Source organism: Diadema antillarum, unplaced genomic scaffold, assembly GCF_040938485.1.
Source record: "Diadema antillarum isolate AM-2024a unplaced genomic scaffold, OU_Dant_1.0 seq00001365_RagTag, whole genome shotgun sequence".
Classification (NCBI taxonomy): Eukaryota; Metazoa; Echinodermata; class Echinoidea; order Diadematoida; family Diadematidae; genus Diadema; species Diadema antillarum.
The window spans coordinates 82163-107173 of NW_027272127.1; the positions used below are offsets into that span (position 1 = coordinate 82163).

The 25011-nt window shown below is 39.8% G+C and overlaps 1 protein-coding gene across 1 annotated transcript; it reads right to left on the minus strand.

Moving 5' to 3' along the window:
* Positions 1-871: 871 nt before the first annotated feature.
* On the minus strand, positions 872-18421 carry LOC139708648 (GTP-binding protein 1-like). The gene is made up of 11 exons (XM_071620584.1): positions 17280-18421; positions 16364-16472; positions 11913-12096; positions 11169-11377; positions 8328-8467; positions 7542-7780; positions 6117-6261; positions 5416-5598; positions 4237-4375; positions 3200-3341; positions 872-1919 (listed from the first exon to the last, which is right to left on the minus strand). Exons 1-11 carry the CDS (start codon positions 17451-17453, stop codon positions 1613-1615), a joined length of 1971 nt encoding a protein of 656 aa, XP_071476685.1. The 5' UTR covers positions 17454-18421; the 3' UTR covers positions 872-1612.
* Positions 18422-25011: the final 6590 nt, after the last annotated feature.

Here is a 25011-nt window from a genome sequence, read left to right on the forward strand (position 1 = left end):
CTTTTCCAGTCCACCTCAGAGGTGTTTGTGTGTACAGGCCACTTCCTAGACACCACTTCTTGTGCATATATGTTCCCAGTCTGTATACTGTACAACCAGAAATATTTCGGGCATGAAACTTCCGCAAATTGCAGCCAACGGCCTTTCTCGCGGCATGAAACTTTCACAAACTGGCGACTGGCATTCCACGCATTTTGCAGACAAAACTTTCGCATAAATGCATTTTACTTTCTGGAGTCATGGCTCCTTGCAAAATTTGTAAAAGTTTCATGCACCCAAAAATTTACGGTTTTACAGTAATGTTCCAGCAAATCTTGTGCTTACTCGGTCAGTGTACAATAAAAATGGCATAGCACAGCACACTTGATTATGCATTTTTAAAGTGCACGTATTGGAATTATACAGCACTTTCACAGAATTACAGAAAAAAAAAGAACACAATGGGGGAAGAACACAAAAATGTCAAGGAGTGGAAGAAGCCACATTTGATCATAAGTACAAAAAATTATATGTCTATCTGCAGTAATATCCGACAAACCTACCCTCTGTACAACTTGTGATGATTGGGTCATGTCTATTCAACTTTCCTCATACCAGCATTAAAGGAACAATCTGTTGTCTGTTAAAGACAGGTTCAACAAATATGTCATCAATATAAAAGTCTGCGAGCTGCAAAAATGGACTGAAGCTGTAGATGCTTAGTAGCTAAGATGAAAACGTGGTTCACATCAAAATTTGCAATTTGCAATAATGCCAATGATACCGTGCAATAATATGTCATAATCATGCTCAATTTCGTGCTTGCTGAAAGAGCACAAATGCATACTGAACACTGCAGACATGCAAAGCGCGTAGGAACATTCCACTCGATTACTACTGCTTCCAGAGGCAGGTCAAATATAATGGAAAAGAAAATTGAATTTTGGAAAACCCTTCATAAATTCTGGGAGGAAACCATCAAGAAAACACTCTCAATTTTGCTATGATGCATTTGAAAAAAACGAACAACCCCAAAAAACATTTGGTAACATGAGAACTAAAAAGGTAAATTAAAAAACAACAACTAAACATTGGGTGTACTATATGATTTTCTTTCCAAAGAAGATTGTATTTTTACAAGCATCACGTTACGTTTAGACAGAAGAGCTGCCAGTTATGGACATGCTGTGTAGATAGGAAAAAAAAACAAATTTGGAACCGAGTGTTCATCCTAACCTAATGTCCAAACCATGCTGGTTCATATTAGCATATATTGCTGTAGGCAAGTTCTAATACTGTCCAAACTTCTTCACTAAGAATGTATACTGAAATTGTTGAAATTGACCACAAAATAAGAAACAAACAAACAGACAGATAATAAATTTACACAATTTCTTTAAAATTCAGTGGGATTATGTGTCACTATCAAAACCATGCTGGGTCTTCATCTTATTGTAGAATATTCTAAGAGACAGATTATTCCTGTAGAATTGAATCATGCAAGAGAATCCTTAAAAACCTTCTTTTACTTGTTTAATATGGAGAACATTTTATTTTTTGAAAGAGATCTACAGTGGAAAGAAGCCAGCAACCTTCACATTGTATTTACACAGATGACCCCCGGTGTCTGTCACTACGAGGCCCCTACCGCAGTGGTTTTTGGAGACTGCTTGCCTGAGGCCATGCCAAGCCCCCCTGGTCCAGGGGGCAGCCCGCCACCCCCGGGACCTTTCCCTTTATGGCGTCCCCTGCGCCCCGCCCCTCGGCCCCCTCCCCCTCCTGCTCCTGCTCCACCCATGGAGGCGTTGTCTGGGGGCTTGGGTCCCGTGTGATGGTGGTGGCCCCGTCCCTTGCCCACTTTGTGCTTCTGCTTGTTTTCTGTGGCTACGGCGTGGGGCAGGATGTTGATGATCTTCCCCACAGCTTTAGTCCTACCTTCCCTGTAATGCAAGCCATTAAAAGAAGAGACACAATGAATCAGTCACTCCTATACACAGTCAAAAATTTAGATAAATTAAACAGTAATAGCTCTGCTGTATTCAGATACCACTGCACTCTGTCGTAGTGGTGTGAAAAGAAAGGACCTCACCCCTCAGATGGCTGAAGTAACCACTTCACTTAAACACAGACTAAATAAAAAATGCACTGAGTCACAGATTATAATATTTCATTCACTCCAGTAAATTTCATATTACAGCAATGGTTTCAAAGTCCTGATAGAGTAACTGCGTCAGTAAGCGGCCGTGCAGCCGTTCGCGGCAGGTACAACATACACGGTAATATACAGCTAAACACAGCATTGCACTGTTACATGCACACTACACATATACTAACACACTAGCAATCAACAAAAACCAACCGATAAAATGGGCACGATCTCTGACGAAAGTGAAATTTTCTCACCTAAATGACAACATATCGCATCCAAAATGAAATTTTCGGTACTTCTTAACATAACAGTTAAGAAACAATGGTCCAAGAAACTGGATTTTTTGTCGTTTTCTCGATGTTTCTGGATTTTGAAAACATATCCTCACGTAAAATAGAATTTTCGCGAGCCGATGTGGGCCGCCATTTTTTTTCGGAAAGTGGCTGTTACCATCGAAAAAAATGAGAAAAACACGAGAAAGACATCAACAACACCGCCAGAATTGCGATCTTGTTTGCGGCCAATGCATGTGCGCACGCTATTTTCACGTGCTTTCGCAATGGGAATTGGCGCTTACGCAATGTTCGCGAGACATGTGAAGGCGTTCAGCCAAAGATCGCGGGGCACGCGCGTATTGCATAGGGATTGTACATCGTGCCGCAAGCAGAAATACTACGTCGCATATCACCTTTATCGGCGAAAATTGTGCCGGGTTTTGCCCTGGTAAATCATGAAAACTGCGTTGGTCAATGGTAAATTTCTTTCATGAAAACAATTGCGTTAATGAATAATCTTGTCTATGATATATGAAATGGTTGAAAATAATTTGCCTGATTTGTTTACAAGTTGGAAAAACTCTTAACAATGCTTAAACTGCCGCAAACGGGATATTTTACTCTATATCTATCGTACAAGCTATCTTCTTCTATCACAATGAAGTTCTACCAAGTCGACATCCCTACAGTGGATTTGCATATACATTGTATGGGCAACCTCTACACCTCATGGATGATCAATGACTAGTTTGGTTTTTTTTCCATTGGCAAAGATTTTTCCGGTCTGCCATCTCACCTGAACACCATCCGGCTTTCCTCCTTGAGATACTCTGGGTTCTTGATGAAGCGGAAGCGGACGGTGGCCTTGTCTCCGGTCCTCAGGTGGTCCACGCTCATGGAGATGATGGACGCTGTTTGCCTGATGCTGCCAACATGAACTGGAGATGAACAGAGGGGGCAGTATTACATGAGTGATCGATGCTTTTCATTCAAATTCAAATTCATCTTGAAGTCTGGATTTCTTAATTATAGTATGTCACTACTAACAGGATCGTAATTAAGCTAGACAAGCCATCACAGGTCTGCGAGCTGTAACTCCCCTGTACAGAGTTTGGCAATGTGGACAAAGTACATACCCTACTTACAGGCACTATCACTGCTACCTATGGAATCAAGGGTCATGTAGGTCACTCCAGAATGACAAATTGTAGTTGTATTGACTTACCCACAACAGCACCTCCGTGCCCACAAAATTTAATACATTTTTCAAAATAAAATACACAAATTTAGAATGTAATACAGCAGTCATTTTCACATTATGTGCTACTTCCCCAGTCCTAATGCCTCCACTACTTGCTGCAAGAATAATATAAAAAAATCATCCAGCTGTATTTTGTTTTGTTTCTATTGGCAGACTATAGAAAATGAAAAAAATTAATACAACATATAAATTCAAGACACATTGGTAAAAGTTAAGTTATGAATGCATACTTGAAGTTGGGCACATACTTTGCACAACAAATATGTGTGACCTCTAGAAAATACCACTAGCTAGTAGTACCAACTGTACATAACTTTTCATAATTGTGCTTTTCCGCTTGCATTAAACTACATACACATATCCCAAAGACAACTTACAACACCAAGTACCAGCCCTTGTTTACACACACAACAAAATACAACATTCTGATCAAGCCTTCTGTCATAAATACATGTACATATCATGAATTTTGCATGTTTGCTTTCACATCATCTTTCTTTCGAATGCCAAATACATCGTATCTGTCACCGAATTCGACCTAGACAGAGGTGTGACTGAAGCCGAGTACATACCCATGGCCTGGTAGCGAGTGCTTATCGTGGTTGGATGATGCAGGACGAGAATCTCCCCCTCAAACTCCCAGCATGCCATGGGGTTCACGTGGGGTGAGACCATCACCATGCCCTTGCGGACCTGGGAGCGCTTGATTTGCTGCAAGGGGCAAGGCAATGAGAATGACACACTGAGTATCATTTTACGCTGCATAGAATGTCTATGGCATACCAAGGTCATGATTCCAAACTCCATATCACTTTTCCATTTGTACCAAGAAAGACCAACCAGGACTTCTTTTCATATACACTGATCTCTATCTATACAAGTCTCTCAGCAAAATGATACTTTTTTTAACTACAAAATCTTAAATATCTTGTCTGTCAAAAGAAGAGTGCAAAATGATGTACAATCGATTACTTTGATAATGATAATATACATATGTAAACAGGAGTGTGAACATACTGTACTTTTTCTTCTTCACATTCAAAATATCTGCTCTCAGATGGTATGTTATCAATGCACTGTTCAATTTTCACCTTAATTTTGGTCACATAATTGTTTTTTAAATTTCTGACAGTGTTGCCTCATGGCCAGTATACAAGGGATCTATCACTTGGTCTACTCCCACTTGGTCTACTCCCACTTCATCTAAAAGCCATTTAGTCTTAACCCACATGGTTTAATCCTGCTTTGTCTACAACCACTTCGTCTAATAACCAGTTGGTCCAATTGCCACTTAGCCTCATTTATTACCAGTTGTTCTACTCCCAGATGGGCTATGCCCACTTTTGTCTAATACCCACAGTTTATTAGACAAAATGGGAAAAAGATCCAAGGAGACAAAACTGCAATTAGACCATCTGGTTATTAGACGAAGTGATAAGTAGCCAAACTGGGCATTAGACCAAGTGAGAAGTAGACCAAATGGGCATTAGACGAAACTGATAGTAGACCAAGTGAGTTAAGCCATAGTGGTGTTAGACGAACTGGGAAGTAGACTCTCTGATAGTAGACCACGTGGCAATAAACCAGTATACACACCACAAGCAAACAGTTGCGTAGTAGCCAAATAAAGTGCATGCAATGTGAAGATCATAATACAGTGCTACTGCACCAGTCCTCCTAACAAACTTTGGAATTAACCAGGCACACTTGAGTAAAGTAGATTCACGATGCCACATTCGAGGGACACATACCTTTTTCAGGGCGAAGGAGGCGGTCTGCCCACCCCTGACCACTCTGACCGGCATGCGCTTGCGATGGATGGACTTGATGATGACCTGCTGGAAGTGACCGTGCGAGTCTGGCCCGAGGGCCAGCACATCGTTCACACGAATCATCCCCTTGAGAGTGGTGCCAGACACCACCGTACCCACTCCCTACAGAGGACCGGGAAAAAAAGCTTGTTACAAAACAATCAGAATGTGCAGAGTAAAGAAAGAAAAAAAGTTATAAGTGCTCATAAAGTTTTTCACTGATTTCACCATGGAATCTTCAGAAAATGAGCATGAAACAGGAATGATGGAAAAGATCACTTCAAAACCTATAATAAATGTACATCATGACCATTGTCATTACACATAACATTACATAAAGTAACACAGAATAATGCACTGAAGCAATACATAAATGAGTGACAAACTTTTGCTCTGAAAGTAATCATAATACACTGAAGTCTAATCACATGATTTCTTGTACTGTAAATGTACATATCACTGTATGCACAAATATGATGTTTCTTCAGTATGACACCAACTTAGTTTTGAATTTCACCAGACTCACAAAAGCACATGTGAGAACAAAGTGCTCACACAGATTCATATCAATAACAATCCACACAAAACAAAAGCATAAAAGTAGCATGATGGGGGGGGGGGGGGGGGGGGGGGGGACTTACAGGGACAGAGTAGGTTTCATCAATCTGGAACTCAGCTGGCTCTGACTCGTCATACATGGTCCTCGTCGTCAGGAGGTTCAGGAACATCTTCAGAAGGTTCAGGTTCTCTCCGGTCACATTGGAGACTTGGAAGATTGGACACACCCTGACAAAAAGACAAATAATAAATCTTTCATCAAGCCAATGTCTATTACCTTTCGTACTTACTAAGAATCTCTTATCATGCATCTACAATCTTATTGTCTTAGCTTGGCATACTAGAAACTTGCCTTGGGAGTGCGAAGCCCATGAAATCAATTTGCAAGAGTGATGAAGGGTCATCAATACTACATTTTCACTCTGAATGTGTTTTGCATGTCCAGTAGGACATTCCACTTCTTGCAGACTTCTGTACTTGGTACAACATTATATAGATGATGACTGGCGGGGGAGGGAACATACCGAATGTTCCACCCAAAGGGTTTGAAATGCTATTGAGGGAGGTTGTAAGTCCCGAGACTAAGTCTAGGGACTTATAACCTCCCGAAATAGCATTTCAAACCCTGAGGGTGGAACGTTTGGTAAATGTTCCCGACAACAAAAGTCATCATCTGTTATATTATATGGATTAGTCAAATATGTCAAATACGACGACAACCACCAGCACACAATGCACTCGATCGCTTGCTCGCGCAGAGCCAAATTCACTGTACGCGTGCGGTCGGTCCTAGGCCTTCTGTCATTTGTTACGTAAAAATGTTTTCCCATGGGAGAACATTACAAGAATTTTCGCCCATGGGCGAACATAACGAATGTACCTCCATCACGTGACTGTGTTTAGCCAATCACTGCCCGGTATTTGACTAACCCATTTAATATAATTGACTATGACAATGTACAATTATCACTGAGCTACAGCACTGCTAAGTGGGCACATAAAGGGTTCTGAAAATGGTGTCCCTCTTAAATAAAATTAAACAAATATGACGGCAATCCAAATCTCTTCCTTCTCTCTCTCAAACACCCCTTTCCAGATGTTTCTTGCTCTTTTGTCCTGTCTACAGCTTTGTTTTCTCTATTGTTATGTGCCTGTAAGTTGTGTGTGTGTGCCTGCTCCTGTGTGCTCTTACTATCATAGCTTTTCTCTTTGCACTTGATGAATTGAGTGGCCTACATCTCTACAAGCTTGTCTTATACATTAGCCTATCTTTTTCAATAACACAATAATTTTGTTGAATGATACATGTCATTTAATAGTAGTTATGCACTTGCTTGTTTTCTTTTCCACTTTCAAATGCATGTTTATATATTTTGTATCACATTGACTTCTTGATATTGTATTTGCCAGAAATGATGCAATACTGGAAATACAATCTTAACTGAATTAAACTGAATCAAATTGAATCAAATTTGACAAAAGAACTGCAAACAGGCTGAGAGGCTCACCTCTCCGAGCTGAAGTTTGTCGCCGTCATGACGACATCCTCCTTGCTGTTGACCAGGACCGGGATCTTCCTGCATCCAGGAGACTTGAGGATCCTCTGCAGGAGCTTGAGGGTCTCCTGCAGGACGTTGGGTGGACACATGTCGATCTTGGTGACCACCACGAAGACGGGGACGCTCAGGGCCAACGCCAGGCCCAGGTGCTCCTTGGTCATCCCGATCACACCAGCATTGCTACCAACCTGACATTACACATTATCATATTGAAAAATAAGAAGGTAAGCTTTGCATGAAAAGAGCTAATTTCAGTGGGTTCCCCCCCCCCCCCATATGACCCACTTTGTTTCCTTCATACTGAATTATGTGTCTGTCATGACTTTTGACAATTCCATCAAAGATACGGCATTTTCAAAACCCCACATGCTAATAGCCATTAATTACAATGTTTCCTCTCCTTTTCTTGGCTGCTCATATTCTTGACTTCTTCTAATCCATCCTTTCTCAATTCCACTCTTTCTCATCACTGTTCTCCTCATGTAATGCGAAATGTGCAATCTACCTATTATGATGATTTTTTTTTATTTTCATCACACACCTGCAGTTGCCTGAATTTTTTTTTTTACTTTATATCATGTCATGAGCAAATGGCATACCACACAAAAACACAAATTTTACAATACAATCCTGAAGAGCATTAATTCTGTACGTCATCAAGGGCAAACTACAGCTATGTATATAATTCATCGAGCTTGGTCTCATAAAGTAAATACTACACAATATGCCTCTCACCATAAGCATGCCAAAGTCCGGCGCGTGCCCCGTCATCCCAAAGACAGTGGTCTTGAGGTACTTCTCGTGACCCGCCAGGTCGATGAAGGTAATGACCTTAGAGGAATGCTCACATATCCTCACCCAGTCCAGACTGCCTCCTGGGTTTGAGAAACATCATGCATACAAAATTTAAAAATCTACATATATCTTTTTTTTTCTGCATTCCTGCTTTTTGCAGCTTTAAACCAAAGTTATGCCTGTTTCCTTGAAGTTATTCCCCTGTTTAACCATATATACTCCAAAGATTATCCTAATGAAACAAAAGAACTTTCCAAAGCAATAACAAGCAATCAACTACTGCTTTGCTTCTGAACTGGGTGGGCTGCAATGTTGGCCGGAAATGACCCCCCCCAAAAAAAAAAACAACAACAACAACAAACAAACAAACACATATTTGATGAAACTGGGCCTCCAAAAAAAAACTAGAAATATCACTTAAGGTGATTAATACCCCCGCCCCGTGACGACAGTCTTACCCAAGGAATGATCTTTCCTTGATCTTCTGCCATTTAAATGCCGTTACCATGGCAACGCAGCTTCCGACACGTCCGAAAAATATGTCTTGCACATCTTCCCACCAAGACTATTGTGTGTGCCACATTTCATAAGCTTTTGTCAAAAACTGAGGAAGTAGTTCAATCCACAAGATCTTTCCTTGATCTTCCACCATTAATATGCCGTTACCATGGCAACGCAGCTTCCGACATGTCCAAAAAATATGTCTTGCACATCTTCCCACCAAGACCAATGTGTGTGCCACATTTCATGAGCTTCAGTCGAATACAGAGGAAGTAGTTCAATCCGCAATATCTTTCCTTGATCTTCTGCCATTTATATGCCGTTACCATGGCAACACAGCTTCCGACACGTCCGAAAAATATGTCTTCCACATCTTCCCACCAAGATCAAGGTGTGTGCCACATTTCATAAGCTTTGGTCAAAAAACTGAGGAAGTAGTTAAATCCGCAAGATCTTTCCTTGATCTTCTGCCATTACTATGCCGTTACCATGGCAACGTACTTTCGGGTACTGTCAAAAAATGCGTCTTGCACATCTACAACCAAAGGCACACATCTGTACCAAGTTTCATGGAAATTGGGCAAAAACTGAGGAAGTAGTTTGCAACACAAAATTTTCCATCATTTTGGCTCATAATATGTGAGCTGTTACCATGGCAACATACTTTTTGTCACTGTCAAGAAATGTGTCATGCTGACCTATATCCTAAGACAAACATTCAATATGAATTCCATGAGAATTGGAAGAACACTGATGAAGTAGTTTTGCCATGAAGCATTTTGCCCTATATTTTACCAATAACATGCCGTTACCATGGCAACGCACTTTTTGCCACTGCGGAAATATGTGTCTTGCACATTAACATATTCAGATGAACATCTGAACTTAATTTCATAAAAATTGATCAAAAACTGTGGGAGGAGTTCGCGACGCAAGATTTGTACCCATTTTTGCCCATAATATGCCGTTACCATGGCAACGTACTTTTGGGTACTGTCAAAAAATATGTCTTGCACATCTACAACCCAAGGCACACATCTGTGCCAAGTTTTATGGGAATCGGTTGAAAACTGAGGAAGTAGTTCGCGACGCAAGATTTGCAACGGACCGACCGCCCGACCGCCCGACCGCCCGACCGCCCGACCGACCGCCCGACCGACCGCCCGACCGCCCGACCGCCCGACCGTCCGCTGATTCCTATATACCCCCTTCAAACTTCGTTTGGCGGGGGTATAAAAAAATAAGAGCCAAAGTGGCCCTTGGGTTGAAAAAGCTTGAAATGCGCATAACTATAATATACTGCATCATATTCGTTAACTGTATAAACTGAAGTATGTGACAGTCAAATTTTGTCTGCTTGAAAAGAATTTCTACTGTAGATACATCATTGAAAGTAAACAGATTGCCATCTATGTGACTAGCATTCTAATCATGAGACACACTGCTCAGGTAGATACGGTATCAGTGTAACCTCGCCAGTTATCCTGTGGCAGTTCATTTCAATGTCATTTACTTTCAATTTCTGTTCCACAAGCTGCACAACATTTACTGTAAGCATTCTTAATTGAGATCAACAACTGCATAACGGTAATTTTCTACGCTATGCCAGAAACTATACCCCAAAAATGGCAAAGGCAAAATGTTTGAACAAGCCATACTGTACATGACTAGACATTCACAACACACAGAGAGCAATCCTAGTACACAGCAAATACACCCTTTAGGATGCTCTCCTGGTGCAGCTCTGTATGAATATGTTTGCTTTTCTCAAAAAGCAAATATGCTCCCAATCAAGGCAAACAAAATACATAAGTACTTAATCCTCATTATTCATGAATTCAACACTGCAAAGTTTGCTCTGAAATAACTGATAGAACAAATCATATGAAACATACTTGTAATTAACACAGTGGTCAAAGCTCACACGAATGTTAAAAGCAATTGAAGGCCAAGGAAGCTCGCATATTCTGTAGCTCACATAACAAGGTTTGGACTGCATACTGTATACGCTGAATATTTCGCGAGGTTTTTATTTTCGCGAATTTTGTGAGTCAGGTGCTATTCGCAAAATTAAAGACACACGAAAATATTGACTCTGATCCCGATGTGGATGTGATGTACGCGTGTAGATTTCTCCGTTCAGTACAGGACTCCACGATCGTGAATTTAACCACTCGCAAAATCGTCGGGAATTCCTGATTAGCGAAAAAGTTATTTAGACTCACGAAATATATGGCGTATACAGTGCTATGCCACATCTTCTCTACGACTTCCACTCACCGTGAGAGTCAGGCTTGTTGACCACCTCCCCCTTGCTGTCAAATCCCAAGATATCATTCCCGACGCTGCTCGTCCTCCCCGACTCCATCTCGTGCTTGTGGCGGAAGAGCTTCTGCCGGGCAAAGCCACGCCCGTTGTCCAGCTCCCCGTGGGTCAGCACCCCCAGCAGGGTGCTCTTCCCAGCGTCCACATTGCCGACCACTGCAACTCTGTAGAGATATGGTTACACGTTAGGCTGACCCGTCTACAACTTGCATCTGATTGGTTTGTCGTGGTTTAAAGACTTGCTCTCATTTTAGTGCAGTAACTCGTTACAGCACCAAAGAGAGGAACATACATACAGCCAGTAATGCATACATTTGGCAAAGTTTTGCTTGCAATCCTGTCCATAACACATAAAGAAAGGAGAAGCAGAGCCACTACATGACTTTCCGATCTTGACATACAACTGTTAAAGCATAATATACAAGTACATGTATGTTGTACATTGTACATGTACATACACCTTTTAAGTCCACCTTCTTGACAGAAGTACATGTATAAACAATTTTGACAGTTTGATATGAAAACCTGGACATCATAATGTGAACACAAAATACATGTATCACTGTAACAGATCATAAATGTGATACTAAACTATACTCGTATTCATGTCAGGTCTCTTTCAAATTGCATTTTGTGTTTTTCAGACCAACAGTAACTGTATATTTTAATAGCATTTATATTCAGGATTTGAGTGCGTACCTGACTTCATAGAAGTCTTCGTCATCAGCCTTTCTCCTCACCAGATAGTCGGCCACGACGCCATTCTCCAGATCTCTCTCACGTAATAGGACGACGTCAGCCTCGATGCTCTGAGCCATCCTCTCCAGGGTGGCTACGGAGGCCGCGAGCTCGTCGGAACTCAGCCCACTCTTGGTGCCATTGTCTGTAAAGACATCACACAACCACAAATGCATGCAAAGTATTAAAACAAGTATACAACACAACATAATGCACATACTGCACATTCATATGCTGGCAAACACAAATGATGACTTTTCAACTCCTCCCCATGTACATTTGTACAACTGTATAAGCTGCTATTTTCACATACAGATATATTAGTAAATGAGGAGGTCTCCAACATTTTCACGAGATGTTGTTTTCGCGAATTGACACCGAAGGTATGGCAAATACACTATTACTCTTGCACATGGCGACATTTTTGCGTGATGTTAATTTGCGGTCCAATTGTGATTCAAGAAATTCATGAATATTAAACCCGCGCAAAACAGCTCATACAAGTATTCCTAATTATTCTAAACCAACACTGTGATAAGAATATTTTACATTCATGTACAGCATCTTGTATCATATTCCATGTACATCTCTGCAGGTGTTACAAAATCAAAATGTTTTGTTTTAATTGTTTCATACAATTGTAAGTTACAAATGATTGATAATGATGAGAACTATGAAGAGACAATAAAACAAATACATCCAAGACATACTTGTACAGTATAACTGCCCTTAATAGGTAGATATTACAATGTATACTTGTACTTTAAAAGTACTTCACAACTCTTTGATTACTGTACCAGGTAATTTTCATCTGACCCCAGCAAAAATTCACATGAGAAGCATACAGCACATGGGTGTACAACTGTACTTGTACATCACACAAAACGGTGACCCAACAACTATCCATTAGTCATCACCATTTTGCTGCTACCCTGGTACAAACTTCCCTGTATGCATCCATTCTGAGTACAGTACAAATGTGAGTGAACTGTGCAACAAGATGGGGTGTGGTGATTGAGGAAGGGGCGAGTGCATTTGCCAATCAATCAAAACCTCCGGGGAAAGAACAGGACCCTAATTTACAAAAAAATTTGAAAGGTCTGTGGTGTACATTTGATGTATAATGTTCAACATATGGAAAATGATCTACGCTTTGTGAAATACGCAATACCACACAATGCTGAGTGATACATTGACCACAACCACAGCGATATTCAGTCTATTGACCACATTGTATGTGAGCAATAACCATAACCTGCACACTTCACTCACAATGAGAGCTAATTACAGCATTGAAAATTAACACAACACATATATGGTTAACCAGATTTTACAGCAAAAAGTGTAATACTGGTACTATTTCACAAATGTACAATGTATGCAAATACATTGTGTGTGCAAATGCATATATCAGTAATATTATTCTTGAATTCTTTTAATAGGTAACATACATTTGAAGCAGAGTGGAGGACTTGAAGATCAATATGCATAAAACTTAACCTGGAGACACATACACGAACTGTGTAGCTAGAGCAGGAGAAATTTAAATCAAGCTAGAGAGTGGGAGATTTTGTAAAAATGGCCTCAAAGTTGGAGACTGATTTATTCTGACTGTACAGTGTAGGTCACAGGGTACAAAGAATTACATGTACATGGCATCAAAATTCAGAGATTTAAGAAATACATGTATTCATGTCTAAAATGTGACACAATCAAGTCCTGGATCTTGATGGCAGTAGCATAGTAGTTAAGTGCAACGGTATGTACATGTAAGACAATTACATGTAAGTACATCCACAGGTACAATGTAGTCAAATTACACAGGTTTGTATCCTAATCTACCTCTGCCTATCAAATCAATGAGCTAATGTAAAAGGTTACTGTAAAAACTCGAAAGTCAGTCCTCTCAATGTGTAGGAAATATCAAAGCTTCACTTTGTGCATTGAACATACAAGTTTATAATGCACTCTCTTGCACCACTACAAGTACATGTGTAGATCAATTCAACCATGACAGTATGATGCAATCTCTTCGCAAGAAGATATATCCTACTAAAAATACATTACAACAATGCTTGTATCTACAATCTTGAATTAAAAACATTAGTCATGACTGCATAGCACAATTAAGGGCTGAATTCACCGACAAACGCTTGCAAAGGCTGAAGAAAGGTTTGGTTGTAAAGCTGTTGTAAGATTGTGCAATACTCTCAGCCTCACACACCCCTGGCCTGTTATGCCCTCCTCCATGCCCTTTTGTGATTTTTTTTTTTCCTCCCCCAAACAAGGAAGTAGTCACTCAGTGTGGCTTGTGAGCTCCTGGCTGATGGCTGGTGCAAGATTGTGCAATACCTTGACTCCAAAACAATAGTGACAAACCGGAATGAATTATGGCCATTAGAAGGGGGGGGGGGGGGGGGATCACTTCACTTTTGATATTTAATCAAATTGCATCAAACTCTGACATAAAGTGTTTTGTTTATCTTGTTCTTTTTTGTTTATTTCAAAATGTCTTGAATATTTGATATTTTGACAACAACAACAAAATGGTAACAGCTGTCTAATATATTACTTGTATCAATCGTACAGGGATCAGATACAATGTTAGCTCATAAAATCAACATCTTTATCACACCCGAAATATATTTTGATATACACACCATACACAAGGTTTATTGAAACATGATCATAAATAGCTTTCCTTGTTTAAATGCTGGTTTCTACACCACCCATTACAAATGCTCTGATACCCGATTCAAAAAAAAAAATCACTATTTTTTTTCTCTATTCATATAGAGATATATTCCTTAAAAAGGGACATTGCAGAACACTTGGGGATAATCACTGAAAACCAGTTTCTAAGAATTCACTGTATCCTTAATCTGTTCCACATATACAATGTATATTCAACTCATTGTTATTTCAAATGCCTATTACTTTTCAAATGCACATTACTTCAAATGTATTTCATAACATCACTATTTCATAACATCACTATTTCATTTCATTTCCAACAAAACTTGAAGACTTACTTATTTTGATGTCCCTATACAATGTATGTGCACTGGACTTGTACTGTTGCTGCCTGGTAATTTGTATATTTCATCTCCTGTGGCGACCAGGGATAACATCTCATACCGCTTTGTATCCAGTGGAAAAGTCGCTCTAAAAATGTCTATTATTATTATTATTATTGTTATTATCATTATTATTATTATTATTATTATTAGTAGTAGTAGTAGTAGTAGTAGTAGTATTTGTATGATTGGTACTTCGTTAACATGATAAATCTCAGTGCCATAATATCTGACCTTGGTTCTGCTGTAGACTAGAACAAGCAGTCACTTTTCAGCAGTTGTTTTTCAGGTGAGAACTGACTTAAACCACATGCAAATCAAATTAAGTATAGTGTGCTGAAAAATAATAACCATACTTGCCAGTTAATGTCACTGTTTTCACATATAAAAACCACACTGCTCCTACAATTCTAGGAATTGATAAACATTGACAAACGCTTTCCATGATTATGGCAATTGTGGGTTTGAAATGAAATCTCTACTACACCACACAAATCCATCAAGCCCCAGCTGTTATTAGAACCACGATAAGGCTGTAGAAAATCACTAGTAAACATACTTTCATACTATTCTCAATATTGTGTTAAAATGAATCACATCTTCATACACATTGTACAAGTGTACATACCATATTTGTCAGACTGGATGATACGTGCTGTAGACTTGCAAATCAACTTTTAGTATCAAATGATACAAATACCGAGTATCACTTCTTCTGATTCATTTCTTGAGATGATTTGCCACTTTGCCACTTAAATTTGTGCTCCAAATTTTCAGGAATACATGTGTCGCAGGAATTGCACTCAAAAAAATATTTTCACTACTGGTAGTCTCTCACACACTGCATCTGCTTGCCAAAACATATAATGTCAGTGTTTTATGAAAGTTGTCATGGGAACAGCTAGCAAATCTCTCACACACAATTCCATGTGACATTCATTTCTGGCAAATTTGCATGGAAATACTGCTGGAATAACCCAATAATCCCTACATGAACTACAACACCAGTCAGCACAGATGTCCTGAAACTAATCTCAGAAGAATAGAGATTACACTGTAGTCCTATCAATCTCTGGGGCATAGCAATGGCTTTTGGGACTACTGTGGCATTACACCATTGCTAATCTAAGCTAGGCCTCTTCCTTGATTTTATGGTATAAACATGCAATATTATCTACCCAATGTCCTTAAAATTGCTTTGAATAGCAAGTCACTGTGCAGGAGTGCATATATAGTGTACAAAGGAGAAATACATCATCAGACAGGGTCAAGCAATCTGGGCATGACTAGAAAAGAACTGCATTTTGGGTAATACTAATTGCACTACTGTCTCACCTCCAATCCCAACGGCATAGATCATCTCCCCCTGGCCCTCGTCCAGTCTCTCCTGAAGCTGTTTCTGCAGGGCTTCGTACACAGCATCAGACGGACACACCAGCTTGTCCTTTGTCAGCAAAACAAGACAAAAAACAACTTCAGAAGTGGCCAAAGGACAAACATCATATATACACTGCAGTGAGGCAGTTGATAGAGATGGTTGTCACACCACAATATGATCATTTTTTTTTTTTTTTTTTTTTTGGGGGGGGGGGAATGCTAATAATCAACAGTAAATACAATGGAAAGCCTAAAAACAGATCACATTTCATGCACACCTATTTGGGTTGGGTAGTTGTCAATATGCTCCACTCTATGACTAGGGATTGCCATGTGGACTTTGTACTCTGGAAGAATAGTAGAAGCTTGTGCAGCATTGCTTTCTGAAATCCAAGACCACAGCCAGTGTGTACAATTACTGTAACTGTATGTAGATGAATGCACACCTGTTCATTTCTCTTCATTGTAATCCATTATCATCCAAACTGGTCTCTTCATCCCAAGCATGATATAGCTTCTGACATTGTATGAAACTACACTGTGTCTACTGCTCTTAACAAGAAAACTTTGAACATCAGCTAAACATGAATTCTCTCTACTCTTATGTTTCTTCTTTACTGTAAAAAAAAAACAACCAAAAAATGAAAACAAAACAAAAACAGAAAAAATTAATGGGAATTACAACACTGTTAGTATTTGTCACTAATAGCTTTGCCCATGACCTGCTTTTTAATACACGATTTTGGCCTCTCGCTCTCATACTAATCATATCGTAAATACTCTGAATCAATTGATGTATTCATACGCAGATGCGAAGAGTTCATGCATTCTACATGAGATACAGTGTACTGTACATTCAATGCCTCGCCCTCACCTTCGCATGGAGTTCTCCCATGTCCTGCTCATCCCCATTAACGGCAGCATCTGGAGAGAAGAGACTGGCAGCCATCCCGGGAAACCCACCGCCAGGCCCCGTCGGAGTAGTGGGGGACTTCAGGTTTTCCTGACTTGGCGAGTCGGGAAGGAAGTTGGTGACAATAGCCGCCATCCTGTCACAAGTTGTGTTGTCTTTCTATATGAATTACCGTTTCCACTTGATGAATGTTCACATCCAATGAGTTATTAAACAAAAAGATGTATTTCGCCTCGTCTCTTTTTAAAAAGGCTGGAAGTTTGTGTGGAATTTCTCACTTTAATTTCCCTTCATGTAATTTGCTACACCAATCAGGGTATTTAAAATATCAAAGTTATTTCATCACTCCCAACAGGAATTATGTGTAGATATATATTTTGGCAAAAAGCATTAACAGAAAGAAGACCAAAACTAGCACATTGGTAGGTACAGTACAGTAGACCCACAGTATGGCAAGGGTGGGCAGGTTGACCAACCAAAGTGATGAACCAGCTGTCAAACAAAACTCTTTTATGCTGATTATGTATGCTCTCAGGTTCAGCTCGTCAAGAGTGGGATCAGAGCAGATGAAGTCAGGCAGTAGCTCCGTCAATCACATTTGCTCCAACCGACCAGACGAATTTCCATCAGTTGGGTGATCAGCTTGGTAATGCAGCTGCAAGCTGTGTACAAACTTGTAAAAGTTGTAGTACTAGCTGCTTCCTCTGCTCTGCTTTTAATGAGGAAATGGTGCTTATCACATAGACATCTCAGTGGTCGGGTATATAGTTGCACAAGCAAAGATATTTCCCAGCACTTTCCTTTGCTCAATGTTCACTAAGTTTGATCCATCGTCATCCACAGTACTTTAGTACTCTCTCTGTATCGTATTTTTTACTTTGTCAGGTCACGTCTCTTTCGTGTATGAATCGTCCGCATTACATCTTGTCATCAGAGTCCAGATGATTGCCTCAAGTCACGAAACGCTGTAAATTTACTAGAGTACCTACGTCCCGATATCAATTCCAGGTGATACTCAGTGGAAGCACATCAGAATCTATCACATCATTCACTACGAAATGGACCCACCGTCTAGTTTTGAATACCATCGATCAACGATCTTTTCAACTGTGTAGCCAGACCAAAGACCATAGATCTATGGCAATGGTCAAAAAAAGGAGCACACACTGTTTGAATTACACTTGAACTTTACAGCTATACATAAAGGATAAATGCATGTGTAGCGGTTTAATACACTGAACCGTTCCTTTAACTGAAAGCTAAATAGGCCTATCTATTATCGCAATGGACCAGCGTGACGTGAGCTGGCTGTTGGGTAAGCCGAGACGAGTGGGTTGGTTCTCACACGATCAACAAACACTGCAGCACAGACACCATGCAGATCCACTTCCTATATTATGCACATAAACCACGTAACGTAACCTTGCAAGCGACTTGCGGTCCCAAACATGTCCGAGCTAATCTTGCCTTTGGTAAACGCATTTTCCCTCCACTGGCTTTCATTCGGGAGTCTCCTTTATGGAGTCGGTTTCTGATGTAACGCATCGAAATTCTAGAGGTCGACACCGGACGAACTGAAAACACAAAAATATCGTTTCTCTCCGGCCATCATGAAATAGCAGCTGTTTGTCCAAAGTAGATACTGTAGACACAACATGGGGGTGCGAGCTGCGCATGTGTAGTCGGCTAGCGAGCGAGCGATCGGCGAGGCTAGGACGTAGTGAGTGAGTGTAGTGGAATATTCCATTTAATTTTAGAGACAATGGTAATCAATCATAATTGAACTATCATTTTTTGTGATAGATGCACCAATACATAACAATTCCCGTATTTTTTCTTTTAATCAAATCTTTATTCTGTCTAATGAATGATTTATATTTGCATTTCTCTCAAGTCATAATTAAAGCAACATATCATAACCCCCTAAAAATCATGAATATAATGTGCCATGATGACAGAGGGCGCTTGCGCTTCCGACCTGCGGATAGACAATTCCGAGGTCTGTGCAAGGATTGCGCAACAAGTTGTCATCTGTAATTCTGAAACTGTCACAACACTACCTTTGAATTGCCCATCTTGACCTCAAACTAATGTATAAGACCTTGACTCAAATACATGTATGACAATGTCTACATACACACGTTCAATTTGTCTCAAAATCAGTTCGATATTAGTAATGCAAGTTAGGTTTGACACGGGTATTGTTCACTATTGAGACCAGTGATTAAAAAAAAAAAAAACAACTGTTCTAGTTATCACATTTGAATTTTGATGCAGTGTTTCGGTCAGTAATTGTCTCTCAAAACATCCTATCATACCAGCAAACATTTCACAATAACGCCTGATATATAAGGAAATATCAGGGCCGGCGGAAACTGGGGCGGGCTTTTCACTTTTTTCACCCCGGAAGTGGCACCAGAAAAAACATAGAATATGTGTCCCACCCCACTTTCAAAATGTGACGCCGGCCATGGATATCACTTTTTTTCTCAATAAACCATAACTGTTGACGGTTTATTCTATTAAAAAAAAATTATTATAATTATTGTTTACATTATATTCAACAATGTTTATTTATTTATATTAAAAATTTTATTTGATTACACTCATTAACGTTTTATACGTCGGTTGTTTCTATCCCTAACTCATATTCTAGAACTATGGTGAAGCACTAAAGCTGGATTTTTGTTTCATTTACAAATAATGCCTATATAGTGCTACTGCGAAAATTGTTGAATGCATAAATTTCATTCTGCCTATATTTCGGTATTGGCCTCTTGTTCTCTTTGCTCATAATTCATTAGCAAAGTTACAAGAACTACAGAATTCACTGATGCAGCTGCTCATGTGACCGTCTTCAACAAACAAGGTCACATCACACCAGTTCTGAAATCACTCCATTATGTGGTTGCCTGTAGAAAAAAAAAAACGTACTAATTTCAAAACTCTTTTACTTTTGTTTCACTGTTTAAATGGCTTTGCTTCACATGTATTGTATAACATCGGCCAAATGATACCTCACTTGTAACCTAACAGGGAATATCCTTCAGGTTATGATTCGAAATATCTCACATTTCCTTATTATTTTCATTGTTTTTAGGAGCTTTATTCGCAAATATTTCAAATTAACAAGAAAAGATTTAGCTCGTTTTGCGATCAAACTCTTCATACAAAAGGTGAAGCATTAACGTGATATGGCATAGACTGAAAATAACTGTACTATAGAAATCAATCGTTATTTCATCATGGTGCTGTCATAGCAAGACGATAAAAAGATGACCTCATACAACCGTTACATTGTACCTGCGGTGTGTGTATAATAGTGTTCCGGGGAGCGTGTTTTTTTTTAGACGGCACAGATTGGGGACCCCAACCCTAACCCTAACCCTAACCCTAACCCTAACCCTGACCATCAAACCCTAACCCTAACCCTAACCATAAACCATAACCCTAACCCAACGTGTTTCCCATAGGTTTAATACGCGCCATGCCCTAATCTGTGCCGTCTAAAAAAAATATATATATTTTATATAAGCCGGTAGTTTGCCAAAACTTGCCCTAGTTTGTGGGCTTTGTTTATCATATCAATTATCATAAGGTTCATTCTGGCGGTAAGTGAAAGGGATATTCAGCTATCTTGATTATCAGTGGATAGTTAACCTTTTTAACCTTACTTTTGTCGTTTTCACAAATTAAAGAGCAAACTACATTAGAATTTATTGCCGACAAGAAATGATAATGAAGTCAGTATGAATTCGACCGGTATCACAACTACTCCAGAGTTCAGTTTTGCATGCACTATGTCGTTTGTTTCTTCGTTTGTTTGTTTGTTTGTTTGTTTGTTTGTTTGTTTGTTTGTTTGTTTCATATCGAAGATTTGAGGATATATTGATAGAAAATGTTTTACATGATGTTAGAGTCACTTTACTTTCAGAAGGCTGAAACAATATTTATGTTCAAAGTCGTCACAATATCCAGTTGACTGGCACTTGCAAGAGAGAAAGAGCAGTGGCGGATCCAGGGAGGACCGCAACCGGCGCACGCCCCCCCCCCCCCTTTATTTTTTGTTGAAACAAAAGAAATAAAAAGAAAAAATGGGGAGAGGGGTGCCTGCGCTCCCCCTTTAATTTTGTAAACGCGCCCCCTCTTTGCGGAATTCCTGGATCCTCCCCTGAAGAGCGCAATCGCTCAGATCGTATACATATGGATTTTCAGAGTATGCTGTAAAAAGGACTACAATGCTATACACTTTTACCAATTTAGAAATGCCACAAAAGGTTACCTGGTATTCTCGATTACGAAGAAAATATTCCAAACAAGTCAGTAATACAAAACGTGAAATTGCTATAGGATACAAGTAAGGCTCTATAGGATAGGAAGTACACAGAGGAATAATTTTGAATCAGCATCACCCACACCTTCAAAAAGAAAAAAAAACACACAAACAAAGAAACAAGAGATAAACAAAACTACTTAGGCCTATAATGTCATTTTATATTTGGAGTTTGTTTGAGATGAACTCTTTATTTTCTTTCTTTCTTTTTGTAGTGTGTTACATAATTTTATACCAATAAACGTTCGTTATGAATGTTATCGGAAGGGGTGCAATAATAAATTGTTGATTTCTTGAATGTGTTACCAATGAAAATTTTACGTTTGGAATTTCTAAAAGAAGAAGAAGAAGAAGAAGAAGAAGAAGAAGAAGAAAGAAAGAAAGAAAGAAAGATTTTCAGGCAACCAATTGAATTTGATGATAAGGTTGTTGAGAACTGTTTTCCCGAGTATGTGAACTGTAAAGGCGCTGAACAGCCAAAGCTATATACACAGTAAAGAAATTGTGTGTTTTACTTAGGCTACGACATATTGTTTTTTTCTTGAACTAGGGCATATCTTGTATAAGAGAATCGGGTGTTGTAACATGCGTGTACATCTTATCCGGAGAGAGTGAAAGACAATGATATAAGACTCAGTAATATCTTTATGAGTAGGGGACATGTTTGTCTTCAGAGTATTTTTGTTCAATCATGTATTTTTTCCCTTGCTTAAATCCAATTTACTCTTCGATGCGTTCTTTAAAAGTATTAAAATTGTATTATGATTCAGACTTGTAGTCTGAAACATAAAGCACGATGTAAGCATAATTATTTTCTGCAGGCACTATGAGGGAGTGTTTACGAAAACCATGGGCTTGAACCCTCTAGACAGAGACAACGTTGATTAACGACATCAATTTTACCTGAGCTGCCGTCCCATAAAAGAAGAATTTTTGCTTGTCTGTTTTCCGTGGGGAATTTGTAAAATGTAAAGTAGATCATGAAACACATTTCAGTGAGTTGTAGATCAAGATTTTCACATGAAATCAGCCTCTGAATTGGATTCGGGCAATGATCAACAATGATCATCAAATTAGAAGTCTGTGGTAATTTGCATGAGGATTATGCACAGCCCGCACATTTTACCGAAAACAGTCACCGTGCACGTCTTTCTTCAAGTCCCAAAAAGAGATGAATGATAATGCAAAGAAATTTTTCTCCTCCCCACCAGTCACTGGGGAAAATCAGGGAGGTGGGAAGAGAAAAATCTCTTTGATGAGAATATTATGAAGTCAGAGCGGGACGCCCGCTCTGTGCGAAGTGAAATAGCGCCACTTACGACGGACCAGGGGGCGTTTCATCAACAAGTTCGTCGGAGGTTTTCACCGACAACTTTGCTATCAGCCAATCAGACGCAATGATTTCAGTAGCTTTTAACAGTTGTCGGTGTACATCACCGACAAAGAGTTTCATGAAACACCCCCCTGATGACGGTGTTTTCTTGATTTCCTCGGACATAGGAACAATCACCTCTGTTTTCACTTTGACGTGAAGAAACGCTAGAAAGTTAATTCATCCCAGGGTGCCACGTTGCATAAAAGTTACTATTATGGTAACTTTGCCATCCAATGGTAACTTCCATGGAATTCTTGATTTTGATTGGCTGTTGAGTATTGTTGCCATGGTAGTTACTATTGGATGGCAAAGTTACCACAACAGTAACTTTTATGCAACAGGCACTAATGTTAAACGTATTTCAGTAATTCTGAAACATGCTTAAGAAAAGTTTGCTTAGGTGACGTTGTGAACAGTAATCTTCACTCTGATTTTGCAAATTGTATCTTATCCAGTCTCTGATAATTTATTTGATTTCTAAAAGGGATTTCGTTCAGAACAAAACTTGAAAAAAAAGAGCAAGAAAATGTAAACAAAAATAGTTTTTTTTTTTAAATTTTAAAGTTCGTGACAGAAAACAATGTCTATCCTGATTTGAACTGGGAGGTGACCTGCCTGATCTGAAGAAATTCTTCCCGCTATCAGATAGGCCCTATGGTGTGCCTGTACATGAAACGGCCCATCACTCACACTTATACCATGGGGGATGAGGATATTGCCTCTGTTTCAACCCTAACTTATCTTGGGATTGAACTCCATGAGAAGTTAAGCTGGAAACCTCACATTGAAGCTGTAGCATCTAAAGCTGGGAAAACCCTTGGATTCTTGCGGAGAAACCTTGGAAAATGTTCTACCGACATCAAGAAATTAGCCTACATAACCCTAGTACGATCACAGTTAGAGTATGCATCAATAGTATGGGACCCCTACAAGCAAAACCAAATAGACCTGCTGGAGAAAATTCAAAGAAGAGCTGTTCGCTTTGTATGTGGGAATTACCAGAGAGAGGCCAGTGTCACGGCTATGAGGGAAAGTATCTGTCTCCCTACCCTAGAAGACAGAAGAAAGCAAGCTCGACTCACCACCTTCTACAAAGCAATAAACAATCAAATTGCAGTACCTATACCACATTACCTCAAACAGAGACAAAGAACAACACGAAGCAGCCAACATCAACGTTTTATGAGAACCGGCTCTACCTTGGATGCCTACAAATACAGTTTTTTTTCCCAAGGACAATCAGAGACTGGGATAGGCTTCCTCAACACATCATTGAACTGCCCCCTGTTGAGCAGTTCAAGAGAGCCATAGAAGCCAATTAAGCATGGCAGAGATTTTTTGCACAAGCACAAAGCACAAATAGCATCCACTGTCTGAAGCACCACACCACAAACCCTCATCCAGTTGCTGAACAGGCTTTGATGAGAAGCACCATAGAAGTAGAAGTAGAAGTACATTTTACTTGAACCTTGCACGTTTTTAGTTATCAATCCCCACAGTGACCCTCCTCCCAGCGCAAAGGTGAGTGCATGGAGACGGAAAACTGGCATAATATTTCAGTATTGCAGCAGGCTATTAAGTGAATCATGATTTTATTACTTTAGTAACCCTTTTTTTCTCAGCTATCATCCTTGAATTCCTCCGACTTGCATACCACCATTCTCTCCTCTCGCTTAATCTTGCTCAATCGTACCACTGAAAAGTATACGGATGCAGAGCAGAGGGAGGGTGGGGGGGGGGGGGGGGGGGTGGTGAACAGCGTTGACGTTTTTCAAGTTCAGCTCCATCAGTACCACCACTGGACAGTGTGCAACGATTATTTTCCGCGGCGACATCAACTGGTAGCTCTCTGCGTGCGTTTAGGAGAAGCGCTCGCCTCCTCATCAACATGCAGCGCAGCGAGCGCCACACTCTGTCTCTTGCTAGCTAGCTAGCTCTCTGAGATACGATCTCTGCATATATAGCATAGTGTCATCATCGGATAG